The following is a 15,538-nucleotide window of genomic DNA, read 5'->3' on the forward strand; positions in this document are numbered from 1 at the left end:
TCATTACACAATTAAAACGATACTGCAAATACACTTTTTTTTTAATTCATGAAACGTGTGTTACTTTATTCTGACTCTTTGTTTTTATGTTTAATTTATGACAGATTCCAAAAAAATAAAATAAACCGAAGACTTAGAGTTAAGTTTCTGTATTTTCTCCAGACAGCATGCAGCAGTACAAATACACCGACAACCTTAAATAAAATGAATTGGAAAAAAAAAACACACACATCTACAGATTTTTAAAAGTGCATCAAGAGATAGTCGACAATTGTGTTCAAGATAAAAACAGTCTTTTCCTATGTTGTGCACACAATCTCTAACATAAATATTTCAAGTTGTGTTACATTTTTGCGATTGTTCTCGTCATTTAAACAAAAAAAAAACAAAACAACTTCTTTCTCCATTTGGTTTGTTTGAACGAGTGGAAGATCATTTGCTCGAGAAAACATCAAGAGGCCAAAGAGTGAACGTGAGAAAAGACATTCTTTTAAAAAGTCATTAATCTGGAGTGTTTCGCTTTCAGCGCAGAAGAAAAGACGACACTCAACAAAAGATGTGAAGCAAATTTGTCAGGCCGGGATTCTGACAGCGCTGTGGAGAAATGGGGTGAAAAGTCGCCATAATTTACTTTATTCTTCTTTAAATCGAAACCTTCTTGAGACGCGTATGTTTTACGTCAATAAAAGTTGGAATTAATGTGTACTTTTTACGTTCCAATACACACCCTCCAACAAATATACTTTAGTGTCACACACTCAGCGGTGTAAAGAGTGTGTTCACGATTAAAACATCTTGGTATAAAAAAATGGCAAAAATATAAATATAGTAAAAGTTTTGACGGTTGTGTTTACGTTGTTTTTAAATATAGAAAATGATAATTAATGTTTATAGAAAATGTATTTCTTCACGCAAATAACGCCATAAATTCCGTCAATGTTGTATTATTATTATTATAGAGTATTATTGTCGAATGACTTTCAACTTTGATAGAACTTGTGCTTTTACGTTTGACTTTAATTTAATTCGTTCGTTTTTATATCTACTCCACAAAACGTCAAATAAAAACGACTAGGAAATATTTTTTACTTGTCAATAAAATTGTTTACATTTAAAAAAAAAACGTCTGGGATGAGATTTATTTTTGCAACAATATTTAAAAGTTACTGTTTATTATTTTAAATGAATTAAACTTGATCGCCGTCACACTTTTTTTTTAAATGGAAAAAACTTTGAAGCCTGTTGCTGGATCTCCGCGTAAGAAATGGAATAAAATGGACAAAATATCCGACTTTTTATCTCGATAATCTCTCGTTTTGATTCCTTTTTTTTCTTTTCTTTTTCATTTTTTGTATAAAAAAACACCCAGGAGTCTCTAGTGCACCGTCACCGCGGACAGCAGCTCGGCCGACGAGGGCACCAGCTCCGGGCCCAGAGGACTGCTCTGACCCGTGGCGGTGACCTGCGGGGACGTGGGGCTCAGCGACTGCGGAGAGTTCGCCAGGAAGGCCGGGATGTGCGGCGGGAGTCCCGGGAGGCCCGCGGGCGTGGGTTTGATCGGCACCGGGATGGCGGGTAACAAAGTCTGCCCCCCTCCGTGACACAGGGACTTGAGCGGCATCCCGTAGTGGTGCGAGAAGTCGGCGATGGACAGCGGGGCCACGGGGTCCATCATCACCCCGGCGCCGTACATGTGGGGCCACGCCGGGGTCAGCTGGTGCTGGAGCGGGTAACCGGACCCGGGGAACCCCGCCATCCCTCCCGGCATCTTGTACTCCCGGGCGATGATGTTCTCGATGGCGAAGGGGTGCTTGAAGCCGGTGGTCTGCGCCGCCACGGGGATCAGGTTGTACCCGGGTCCCACGGGCAGGTGGCCCCCCAGCCGCAGCTTGGCCCGCTGATGCAGGTAGTGACCCGCCGCCGCCGCGTCCTGCTGCTTGCTGGACACCAACCGGTCCGGACTCGCCGCCCCGCCGCCGCAGATCTTGAAGCGCTTCCTGCGGCGGAGGAAGCTCCCGTTCTCGAACATGTCCCCGCAGCTCGGGTGGAGGGCCCAGAAGCTGCCCTTCCCGGGCTGGTCCGGCCTCCGCGGGATCTTGATGAAGCAGTCGTTGAAGGACAGGTTGTGTCGCAGCGAGTTCTGCCAGCGCTGCGTGTTCTCCCGGTAGTACGGGAAGCGGTCCATGATGAACTTGTAGATGTCGCTGAGGGGCAGCATCTTCTCCGGGCAGCTCTGGATCGCCATGGCCGTCAGAGAGATGTACGAGTACGGAGGCTTCTGGTCGCTGTACGTGTTCCTCCCCGGGCGAGGCATCTTTCTTTATTTTGGTTGGCGGCGTCTCCTCTCGAGCTCAGCAAGAAGAACTTTATTCTTGGAACGCCCGCGCGCGGACAGCTGCTCCAGTCGGTGCGTCTTTGACGCGCGCCAACTTCGCCATCAAGTTTGAGGGGAAAAAAAGTTTGGTTTTTTTTTCTCTCTCTCTCTCTCTTCAAGATTCTTCCTCCGCCTCCATGTCGCTGTGGAAGAGTGAGGCTTCATTAATGGACCTGCGCTTCTTCTCCTGCGTCACGTGACCCGCAGGAGGAGGAGGAGGAGAGGAGGAGGAGGAGAGGAGGAGGAGGAGGAGGAGGATTCTCATTCACACGGATCTCCACGGACGACACGAGTCACTTTGGGGTTTTTTTAATCGTCGGCGGTAAACACGGGCGAGTGAAGCCGCAAAGAGGTGCGTGATTCCGGGGGGGAAGTGATGGAGCGACCGCTCCTCTCTCAGGAGGTACGTGGAGACCCCAGCCGAGGCTTGTCTTGAATCTAGAAATAAATCTGCAGTTTAAAGAGTTTTCTGCGTCTCCTTTCGTGCGCCATTTATTATTGTCGCTTAAGTTTGACATTAAATTAGTTTTAGTTCAAAAAACCACAACTAAACATCATTTTAACAACATGTCATTTAAGTTAAATTGTTGAATCGCTGGGATGTATTTTTCCTTAATCCATTATAGTCTTAGTTCAACTGTATTGTGTCTTGAGATAACTTTGTTATGATAAGACACTTTAAATAAAATTGAATTGAATTGAATTAAATTAAATTGAGATTATAAAATGGTTTTAATTAATAAGTTGTTGACCCCGAACTGTACTTTTATGTGCGTTAGTTTTTAAATACTTTTTTCAATGTAAGCGAATTAAAAACGGAAAATGACAATAATGTAAGCAATTTAAATGTTATAAAAACAATATAAATGTACAAGAAAAATATACTTTCGACAAATACTTTAGTCGGAAAATCATCTCGTGTTAATCGAATAGTCATATATCAATATATTTGTCGAAAATATATCTAGTACAATGATATGCGTTTACGTAGTACAAGGATATGATATGTTTATATACAGTTAACATACAGTTTGTATATAATATAATACACAAAAACAATAATATTGCTTTCATAATCATTGTACTATATATATATATATATATATATATATATATATATATATATATTCTATTGTGTATTATATTATATATAAACTGTATGTTTACTGTATATAAACATATTATATCATTGTACTAGATCTATTTTATATATATATATATATATTCTATTGTGTATTATATTATATATAAACTGTATGTAAACTGTATAAAACTATTACTTCCACTGATGTTAACACAACACACAACACAGTTATATAAATATATATATATATATATATATATATATATATATATATATATATATATATATATATTGTATATTATATATTATTAGACTAAAAATTAAAATCAATACTCCTTTTTATATTTTTATATTTATATTTTATATTTTTCTATTATTATGTTTCTATTACCCAAATATTTATAAAAACATTTAATTAATGCAATAAAAAAGTCATTGTCGAGCTGTTAAAATCTAATGTTTTGGAGCCTAACAGATGATTCTCAAAACGAAGTGCGTTTAAGTGAGCGTGTATTAATGACGGAAGCGTCTGATTGATGAACGATCAATCACTAAAAGAGCTCCGGTGTTTACGGAGGGACCTGCTCGGGGATAATAGAGTCGTCGAGTGGGTGACATTATTTTCCCCCATAATCATGTTATTGTGACGCCTCGCTGTTCTTTTTATCGCCCGATGAGATGGATCTTGTCAGCGGATCAGAGGAGACAAAGAGTCCCGGAGGAGCCCCAGGCTTAAGTAAAAAGCCCCAGAGGAGATGAAGGGGGGAGAAAGAAAGAGAGAGAGAGAGAGAGAGTGAGGGAGGGAGGCGAAGAGAGAGGAGGGGGGAGCCACTTTCACACGTCTGACCTTTGACCCCTGAGTTGATAATCTGACGGCGAGCGTTCGGGATGCAGAGACACGCTCGTCGGGATTAAGATCCTATGTTTTTTATTTCTAGTTTGATTAATTCCTGGATTTATTTATTTGTATCATTTGTGTGTTTTATTTATATTTACATCAACATGTCAAATTATACTTTTTATTGAACAAGTTGTAGTTTTATTTCCCCCCTGAAAACATGTATTTGTGACACCAAAGATAATGAAATACAAAACAAGAATAATCTAAAGATATATATATATATATATATATATATACACGTTTGTGAGTGAGTGTGTGTGTGTGTGTGTGTGTGTGTGTGTGTGTGTGTGTGTGTGTGTGTGTGTGTGTGTGTGTGTGTGTGTGTGTGTGTGTGTGTGTGTGTGTGTGAGCTCAAGTGCTATAGGACATAATGAGAAGCGTGCTGAAGTACCGAGTATCTACTTCTTTGCATTTTTAGTGTTTCTGTCTCACACACTCTCTTTTACACAAACAAAAACCACACACACAACAAAAAACGACTTCATTTTTGTTCACTGAAATATAAAAGCATAATAAAAAAGCATTTTGTGGCACAAATAAATGTCAATAAAGTTTTTTAAAGCTCAGTATTGACACATATTAAACGACGGTGTATTGTAGTTTTAAAATGAAATGTAACTGTGAGGTTTACAAAATGGACAGAATAGCAAAAAAAGAAATAGGAAGAATTCAAGGGTGAAAATTGTAACATGTATTTGTCATTTGACATGTGAAAAGTTGCAGATATTTTCAACAACTGATGAGGGCGAGTCAACTCTGAGCATGTGTTTCTTTTTTCTTCTCCCCTGTACTACATGTATGTTGTGATCCAACACACCTGTGTGTCCAGGTGACGAACATCCACCTTCATTAACCTGCCGAGTGTGTGTTTCTTCGTCCCGATCGCGAATCTGAATATTTCCCACAGAGTCGTCCAGAGGCTCCAATTTGTGACGGATTAATGGCGAAGGCGTCCGCCGCAGGTTAGCCGAGGCCCTTGTTATGAAATAAATGAATGGGCGCCGGCGAACGTGTCATGGCCGTTAGCGCTCAGCGGGCCGCCTCCCGGATCCACGTCCCCCCACTGAAGTCGGAGCCGGTGGTCTCCATTAGAGCTGCTGATTTATCTGCAAGTGGAGCTGTCGTCGATTATGCTGCTTGAATATCAATCGTCGAGGAGGTGACGCTTCGTCGGTTGGTTTTTTTTTCAAGGACGAATGTTTGACGTGTGGAGCTGCTGGAAAGTTTGACAGCATGAGATACGATTTTGTTAGTTTTTAAACTTTTTTGGTTGAGTTTTGAAGCAACAAATTCAAACTTATTATTGTTTATTGTTGAGCAAGTTTCTTTAATATAGTAATTTAGTTACAGATACTTTTACAAAAGTAGCTCATGTACTTTAAGTTACTTTGAAAGTTACTAATTCACTAGAAAAAGTTTAAATTGAATTGAATTGAATTGAATTGAATTGAATTGAATTGAATTGAATGTGAAATTGAAATTGAAATTGAAATTGAAATTTAATTTAATTTAAATTAAGTATAAATGTGGATGATGTGATTAATCAGTTCGGCAAAAAGGTAAGAACAATAAATAAAATAAACAAATACAAGTTGAAAATAAAGTGCATTGAGCGCCGTTTTCGGTTTAATACAGAAAAACTCACACAAAAGTACCTTTTTTTTACTGTTGATCACAGAAACCTGGTAAATAACAACAATAAAACTGGACAACAATGTTTTAAGACTCAAAGTATTTTATAATATATTGTTAATAAACTGTAAATAACTAAAAAAAATCTAGTGCACAACAGTGTCAATCAAACCCATAATGTAAATTAAAGAAAAGAAAAAACACATTTACTTGTATAACTCATCACCTGCTGAACAGGTCAGCAACAGCAACACGGTTTCGCGTCTAGTTTTGAAGTATCATGTGTTCTTGAACGCACCACAGTAATCCCATAGTCATTGAATGCATCATTAATGTGTGACAAATCACTAGCTTAATAACATCTTGATCTTTGTTAAAAACATAAAGAGATCTGGATGTTTTTTATTCTAAATTCGTAACTTATATCCATATTTAAAAAATACAAACAGACATTTTGAAAAACTTGTTTGACACCTTTAAGGTTAAATTGTGAAAATATTCAGGTTAACAAATATCCAGTCTAAATATTTAAAACTTCTATGAGTAAAAAAGGGTATATTTCAAAAATATGTGTCATGACAATAGATCCACAATATATTAAATCTTAAATGAACACACACTGTTTACTATCTATTACTATCTTCTATTTATGTCTCACACACACGTTTAAACCTACAAACAGAAACTAACTTTTACACTTGATAATAATGTTCTAGAAGCTTTAATTGGGTATTTAAAAATGATGAATTAACTAATCGCTAACAAGCTTGAACACGTTGAACAAACTACTTCATTTCAGGACTAAATTAAAAATAAGATAATCCAGTTTTTAAGTACCTTCAACACATGTCTGAACGCCGAAATCAATCCCCGACGTCAAACTCAAACATCCCGGCGTGTTCGAGCGACACGCAGCGAGAGCAGAGGTCAAAGGTTAAGCACACACTCCTAACCCCCGTGAGAGTCTGAGGCAGCGTGTGATTGACCCTTGACCCCTGCTGGACCCTGACATCGCTCAGCAAATCCACGGGACGGAGAAGAAAACAGGACTTCTCTAAAAAAACGCATGTTTGTCCGGCGCTGAAGGATCCATACATTTGAAGCAGGACTCGTCGTCGTGGATCCAGACTCCAGACTCCAGACCCGAGACCCTCCCTCTCGCTCTCACGCTCCGGCGTCTCCACGTTCAGCAGCTGATTACTTCAATTAAACCGCTGATTAAGCAAATTGTCGGCTGATTAGTGAACGAGCCGCCGCCTTCGTGGGAGTTCTTCATTAGCGCCGCCATTATGGGCGAGCGAGAGGAAGTGGAGGGAGAGAGATTATTACATCACATCAGAACCGCGGATCGTGAGTCGGATCCTGGATCCTTCTGTTCGTCAAGGTTACAATAACTTTAAAATGAACTGGAAATTAAAGATTAAAATGTGATAATACTTTAGAAGGAATGTTACAATACTTTTGGCCTCTCGATACAACTTCCTTCGACCTGTTGAGAATTACAAAAACAAGCAAAACGTGTATTAATAAAATGATTTTTGACTAAACATAATTTTACAACAAAAAAAAACACTCCCCCTTTATTTACACAACAAGGTCGAGTCTTCCGGGATTGATGACGCACAGTGACAAATCTTGACGTTTTACCAATTACAGCAGAGTGAGTGTGGTTATGATAAACAAGATTTCATCTCCAGAAAAACAAAGAGTTTTCAGTGGGCGGAGCTTAAGATCATTTTCTAATCTAAATATTTCAATGAAAAGAGAGTTTTGTACAAACACACACTGATGATACAATGTAGTCACACATCACAACAACATACACACACTGATGATACAATAGAGTCACACATCACAACAACACACACACACTGATGATAGAATAGAGTCACACATCACAACAACACACACACACTGATGATACAATAGTGTCACATATCACAACAACACACACACACTGATGATACAATAGAGTCACATATCACAACAACACACACACACTGATGATACAATAGAGTCACACATCACAACAACACACACACACTGATGATACAATAGAGTCACACATCACAACAACACACACACACTGATGATACAATAGAGTCACACATCACAACAACACACACACACTGATGATACAATAGAGTCACACATCACAACAACACACACACACTGATGATACAATAGTGTCACATATCACAACAACACACACGCACTGATGATACAATAGAGTCACACATCACAACAACACACACACACTGATAATATAATAGAGTCACACATCACAACAACACACACACTGATGTTACAATAGAGTCACACATCACAACAACACACACACACTGATGATAACATAGAGTCACACATGACAACAACACACACACAATGATGATACAATAGAGTCACACATCACAACAACACACACACAATGACAATACAATAGAGTCACACATCACAACAACACACACACACTGATGATACAATAGAGTCATACATCACAACAACACACACACACTGATGTTACAATAGAGTCACACATCACAACAACACACACACACTGATGTTACAATAGAGTCACACATCACAACAACACACGCACACTGATGATACAATAGAGTCACACATCACAACAACACACACACACTGATGATACAATAGAGTCACACATCACAACAACACACACACACTGATGTTACAATAGAGTCACACATCACAACAACACACACACACTGATGATACAATAGAGTCACACATCACAACAACACACACACACTGATGATACAATAGAGTCACACATCACAACAACACACACACACTGATGTTACAATATAGTCACACATCACAACAACACACACACACTGATGATACAATAGAGTCACACATGACAACAACACACACACAATGATGATACAATAGAGTCACACATCACAACAACACACACACACTGATGTTACAATAGAGTCACACATCACAACAACACACACACTGATGATACAATAGAGTGACACATCACAACAACACACACACACTGATGATAGAATAGAGTCACACATCACAACAACACACACACACTGATGATACAATAGAGTCACACATCACAACAACACACACGCACTGATAATACAATAGAGTCACAGATCACAACAACACACACACACTGATGTTACAATAGAGTCACACATCACAACAACACACACACACTGATGATACAATAGAGTCACACATCACAACAACACACACACACTGATGATACAATAGAGTCACACATCACAACAACACACACACACTGATGATACAATAGAGTCACACATCACAACAACACACACACACTGATGATACAATAGAGTCACACATCACAACAACAGACACACACTGATAATACAATAGAGTCACACATCACTTTAAGAAACACTTAAATCTACAATTTTCTTAAATAATACACGACAGATCAGAATTGGTTGAACTTTTTTACTTGCAAGGAGAGAGTAATACAGAACCTTGTTCTGAATGTCTGATTTCGGTCCCATCTTTATACTCTATCTTCAGTTAATGATCATCTAAAAGACAAGAACAAAGTTCAAACAATGGAAAACATTCACTAGAATTACAGATGGTACGTTTAACAAGGTGTGTGTCCTTTTGAGAGGTTCCCACAACACCCCGTTCCCAACTCTTTAAAACACAAACAATGATCAACCTGTGATTGAGAACATTTGATAAAACTCAACACACAAGCTCAGGAATGTTCCATCAGTACTGTACGATGTTCTCATTACAGTGAGGAAAATCTAGTACGGTCCAGTCAAAGCTGGATCTAGACATACGGTAGATCGCGACTGAAAACTGGGGCTGTGAGTCAGCAGAAGGAGATCCTGCAATTGCGTAGATCGCGAATGCAAATTGTTGTGAGTCCCTGGAAACTCTTCTTTAAAATGGTGCTTGTTGCCCGGGGCGACCTGAATAGAAATACAGGAAGTGTCCACGAGACCAACAAACTGCTTCCTGATAGCAGGCTGGAGACGGTGGTTTCCTTCATTTCCATAATTACTGTGTAGTTATTAGAGTATTGAGTATTGACAGTGCATTCAGAACCAAGAAAAAAAAAAGAAGTGCCTGGACAACAGAGTTCTGTACAAACAGATACACACTGATTATACAATAGAGTCACACATCACTTTAAGACACACTTAAATCAACACTTTTGTTAAACAATACACAGAAATGGTTAGAACTATTATTTTACTTGCAAGGAGAGAGTAATACAGAACCTTGTTCTGAACATCTTTATACTCTATATCTTCAGTTATTGACCATCCATTAGAACAATTATTTTACTTGCAAGGAGAGAGTAATACAGAACCTTGTTCTGAACATCTTTATACGCTATATCTTCAGCTTTTGATCATCCATTAGAACAATTATTTTACTTGCAAGGAGAGAGTAATACAGAACCTTGTTCTGAACATCTTTATACTCTATATCTTCAGCTATTGAATATCCATTAGAACAATTATTTTACTTGCAAGGAGAGAGTAATACAGAACCTTGTTCTGAACATCTTTATACGCTATATCTTCAGCTTTTGATCATCCATTAGAACAATTATTTTACTTGCAAGGAGAGAGTAATACAGAACCTTGTTCTGAACATCTTTATACTCTATATCTTCAGCTATTGATCATCCATTAGAACAATTATTTTACTTGCAAGGAGAGAGTAATACAGAACCTTGTTCTGAACGTCCGATTTCACTATGAAGTTAAGACTATTTTGGTCCCATCTTTATACTCTATATCTTCATCCATTAGAACAATTATTTTACTTGCAAGGAGAGAGTAATAAAGAGTTGGCAGAGATACAATTCCGACAATTCCACCGTTTCAACAGTCGGGGGAGCCAGACGCGTTAAACTAATATATTTACCAGCTACAAGAATCGTCGTTCACGATTTAACCTCGAGTAGCGACTCATCGAAAGGATGTCGTTCATACAGTTTTAACCTCATCAACATCCTTCACCGCGTCTTCACTCGGTTCCTTCACTCGGTTCCTTCCTCTCGAGCGATCGGGTTCACGACCCTCGATAAATCCGCCGTCGCTCGGGATCACACTTAGAAGTATTTTGTCCGAGACCCTAATGATACCGATGGCCAACCGACCCGGGTTTCCATTTTCGACGCGAGGTAATTCAGCGTGATACAACTCAATTAAATCCTCCGCCACTCGGATTTATGGGAAGTCGACGCGGCCCTCGCAGCGGGAACCAATGGGAACGCGGCTTATTTATCCTCGCGTTTCCTCCTGATGTTGCGTTTCTGCGGCTCAATTAAACGGCGGAGCGATGAGGACGATCCACGAGTGTGTAATGAGAATGGACGGAGAGAGTGTGTGGAGAGCAGGCAGGAAGGAACGCTCATTACTGCTCAAATTAACTTTTAAAAATGGCAGCGACAAGTCCGGACCGGTTAGTGTGTCGGGGAGTGTGAAGGAGTGTGAAGGAGTGTGAAGGAGTGTGAAGGGTGGGAAAGGTTTCACACTTGGGTTTTCACACGGAAAAACAACTTTCTCAGGGGAAAAAAAGTTGTTCAAACACAGGGTTTTTAAGAATCTTGTAGAAAGAAGAAGTCCTTGTTGTGTCATCAACACGTGCGTCTCACACGTTCAATGTAATGCATGTGGAGTAGATTAAATAAACCAAAAATAGACACAACTTTAACTCAAAATAACATTATTTCTATTAGTGGCATTAATGTGGAAAACAAAGCATCAAATTGAAACTGAAACTGGTTCTTTTCTCAAATAAGAGAATAATGTAATAAATTCAGTCTCAAGGAAAACAAACAAACAGAAAATAAATAATAATTTGCTTAACTCCTTTAAGAAACATCTTAAGACGTTTTTATTTGTTCAGGCTTTTCTTTGATTTTCTGGAACTCCTGTGTTGTTCTCAGTATTATCTTGATCTTTAAAGTATATACTTTATTGAATATTGTTTTGATTGTTTAACCTGGTCTAGAAAAGCGCTACACAAATAAAAATTCTTACTTACTTATTAAAAAACAAAATTCTCAAAGGAGACGTGTGCGCATGTGCTTGTGTGTAGGTGTGTATTTGTGTGTGTTTGTGTGTAGGTATTTGAGCGACTGTTTCTATGTGTATGTCTGTATGTGTGTGTGCGTTTTCGAATGTGTGTGTGCGTGTGTCAGAGTGAGTATAGGCTTCTGTGTCTATGTGTGTGTGTGTGCATTTTTCAGTGTGTGTCTAGGTTTTGAGTGCATTTGTAAGCATGTGTTTGTGCGCATGCTTGCATGTCCGTGTATGCGAGTGTGTGTGTCTGCGCATATGTGTGCATTTGTGAGTGCTTGTGTGTACCTGTGTGTGTCTATGCATGTGTGTGGGCGAGTGTGTGTGCATTTTTTCAGTGTGTGTTTGTCTAGGTTTTGAGAGTGCATGTGTATGCATGTGTTTGTGCGCATGTTTGTATGTTCGTATATGTGAGTGTGTTTGCGCTCGTGTGTGCATTTGTGTGTCAATGTGTGATTGTGAGTGTGTGTTTATGAGTGTGAGTGGGCTTGTGTGTGTTGTGCATTCTTCAGTGTGTGTGTGTCTGCGTTTTGAGTGTGTGTATGTGTTTGTGCATGTTTGTGTATGTGTGCACTTGTGAGTGTGTGAGCCCATGCATGCATTTGTGCAAGTGTTTATGTGCCTGTGTGCTTGTGTGTGTCTATGATTGAGAGTGTGTGTTTATGTGTGTGTGTATGTGGGCTTGTGTGTGTATGTGCATTCTTCAGTGTGTGTGTCTGCGTTTTGAGTCTGTATGTGTGATTGTGAGTGTGTGTTTATGAGTGTGAGTGGGCTTGTGTGTGTTTGTGCCTTCTTCAGTGTGTGTGTGTCTGCATTTTAAGTGTGTGTGTGTGTGCATGTTTGTGCATGTGTTCACTTGTGAGTGTGTGAGTGCATGCATGCATTTGTAAGTGTTTATGTGCCTGTGTGTTTGTGTGTGTCTATGAGTGTGTGATTGAGAGTGTGTATTTATGTGTGTGAGTGTGTGTGGGCTTGTGTGTATGTGTTTCGGCATTTTTCATTGTGTGTGTCTGAGTTTTGAGTATGTATGTGTGTGTGTGCATGTTTGTGCATGTGTGCACTTGTGAGTGTGTGAGCGCATGCATGCATTTGTAAGTGTTTACGTGCCTGTGTGCTTGTGTGTGTCTATGAGTGTGTGATTGAGAGTGTGTTTATGTGTGTGAGTGTATGTGGGCTGTGTGTATGTGTTTGTGCATTTTTCATTGTGTGTGTCTGCATTTTGAGTGTGTACATGTGTGTGTGTGCATGTTTGTATGTGTGCATTTGTGAGTGTGTATGTGCCCATGTGCTTGTGTATGTCTATGCATGTGTGTGGGCCTATGTGTGTGTTAGTGTGTGTTTATGTGCATGACTGTAGGTGGGCTTGTGTGTGCATTTTTCAGTGCGTGCGTGTGTGTGCGCACGGGTGTGTATTTGTGAGTGTGTATGTGCCCATATGCTTGTTTGTGCCTGTCTGTGTGTATATGTGCGTGTGAGTGTGTGTGGGAACATGTGTGTGTGAGAGTGTGCGCGCGCATATTTGCGATTGTAAGAGTTCACTCAAAATTCAAATTCTTTTTTGTTAAAAATTCAATCCAAGATGGACGTTACAGTCGAGCAGTATAAGGAGGTATTTGGATGTTTTGAAGTGTCTTTTTGGACGAAGATGAAGACGAAGACAACTGAGCTCCAGTCGCTACATTAAAATGAACAAACATTTTTGTCTACAACTCTAAAAAAGAACAGATTACTCTGAAAACAACCCAACATTAGTCGACATGAGGGCGAGTAGAACATGACTAAACTAAACTAACACTAACAGTCACTTCACTCTCTAGTCTCCAAACGAGTGGAAACTGTTGCACAAACGTCTCCGACACTCGTCTCCACTTCTTCCCTGACATCACGACCTCTCGTCCCAGTCGTCGTCTGAGGGCCTCATTATGACGAACGACAATCCGGGGCCTCGTTTTTACAAACATCTCGACACTCGCCGGGTCCTTCCTCCCGATAAAAAGCCGTTCGGCATCTGGACGGGTGTCGGGGCGCGAGGACCCCGAGCGTCGCCGCCTCCTCCTCCCGACTTATTATCCCTCAAACCGGTTTGTGAATTTAATTATTAGCTTTTTTTTTTGGTTTCCACGTCCGCCTCATTACTGTCAGGATTGATGTAACACAAAGTTCATTAAAAATTTAAGTGGGATTCTTTAATTACAAGGCCAACCCTCGCTGAAGCCAGAATTAGCCAAGTCAGTGATGTGCAAATGAGAGCATTATTTAAGAAACATGCTGGAAGTAGTTATGCTAATTCGCCAGGGGTTCACAGTGGCAGACCTTTTCACTGGCGGTTGCATATTCATTAAATGCACTATGCAAATTTAATGTAGCAGCCTTTAGTAATGCCTTGTTAATTTATTCGGATTTATTGAGTCCGACTTGTAAAAAGTACCAATTTAATTAGCCCATCTCCTCGGATGGCGGGCGGTGATCGCTGAGCTTTTTAAAAAGACTCGTCAGAGGAGCAGGAAAAAAAAAACATCAGAGTGTCGTGTTTTTACAATTCGAAGGCTTTAACGGGGATTTGCGGCACTTATGGGGGCGCTCAGAGAGGAATGGCTTAAACTGCTCGCCCCGCTCCCGGGAGGAGGATGCTGGGAAGGGAAATGAGGCCCCGAGTCCGTCGTCCTTTTTTTTTTTTAATGGCCGGAATGATGCCGTTACCGCGACGATCCCGGGCGAGGGCCCCGAGGACACATCACACCCCGCGATAAGAAAGTAAAGTCTTTTCCCCCTTTTATGCCTCGTCCACGGAGAGGCGGGGGGTCAGCAGGAGTGCAGCAGGAAACTGGACCCGAAAAACTATAGGAAAGTAAACAGAAGTCAAGAGTCAAGTATCTGTTTGTCCTTTTGATAAATCTTTCTGCTTAAAGGTCAACTAATGTGTGGATTTAAGTGTGTTTTAAATAGATGTGTGACTCTATTGTATCATCAGTGTGTGTTTGTACAAAACTCTCTTTTTGTATCTTAAGCCCCGCCCACTGACGCCACTTTGTTTTTCTGGAGATGAAATCTTGTTGATCATAACCACACCCACTCTGCTGTGATTTGTCAAACATCAAGGTTTGTCACCACCTACAAGGGACTCGTTGTGTAAACAAAGCGGGGCGTGATTACAGCTGGCTGGAGGAGGAGTGAAGCCACTATTACGTCATAATGGACTCTCGTAACCTCTCGTTCGCCCAGATTTCAGAGCAACTTTATAAAGTAATAAGATGAAAACATGGTCATGATGAGGAAGAACATTTGAAACATTAGTTATTTACCTTTAAAGGAACAGTAACATGCACAACAAAGAACCTTCTCTTCTTTCATTTAGTTTGTTCAAAAATATAAATTAAAATTTGCTGAAATAAAAGAAAGATAAAGACTTTGTAAACTATAATTGTTTCAGCTTATGTGTAAAATATTGCAATTTTTTAATCAGG

At 39.9% G+C, this 15,538-nt stretch overlaps 1 protein-coding gene across 1 annotated transcript; it reads right to left on the reverse strand.

The window, feature by feature from the left end:
* Nucleotides 1-1,284: 1,284 nt before the first annotated feature.
* LOC148085251 (forkhead box protein B1-like) lies at nt 1,285-2,314 on the reverse strand. Its single transcript, XM_087782312.1, has one exon. It carries the CDS (start codon nt 2,312-2,314, stop codon nt 1,376-1,378), a length of 939 nt encoding a protein of 312 aa, XP_087638438.1. The 3' UTR covers nt 1,285-1,375.
* Between the last annotated feature and the right edge of the window lie 13,224 nt (nt 2,315-15,538).

This window comes from Callionymus lyra, chromosome 2 (assembly GCF_982586985.1).
Source record: "Callionymus lyra chromosome 2, fCalLyr1.hap1.1, whole genome shotgun sequence".
NCBI classification, from domain to species: domain Eukaryota; kingdom Metazoa; phylum Chordata; class Actinopteri; order Syngnathiformes; family Callionymidae; genus Callionymus; species Callionymus lyra.

What these genes read in the sequence shown, in the direction of transcription:
- LOC148085251 (XM_087782312.1), bottom strand. Translation starts at nt 2,314, where the DNA reads ATGCCTCGCCCGGGGAGGAACACGTACAGCGACCAGAAGCCTCCGTAC.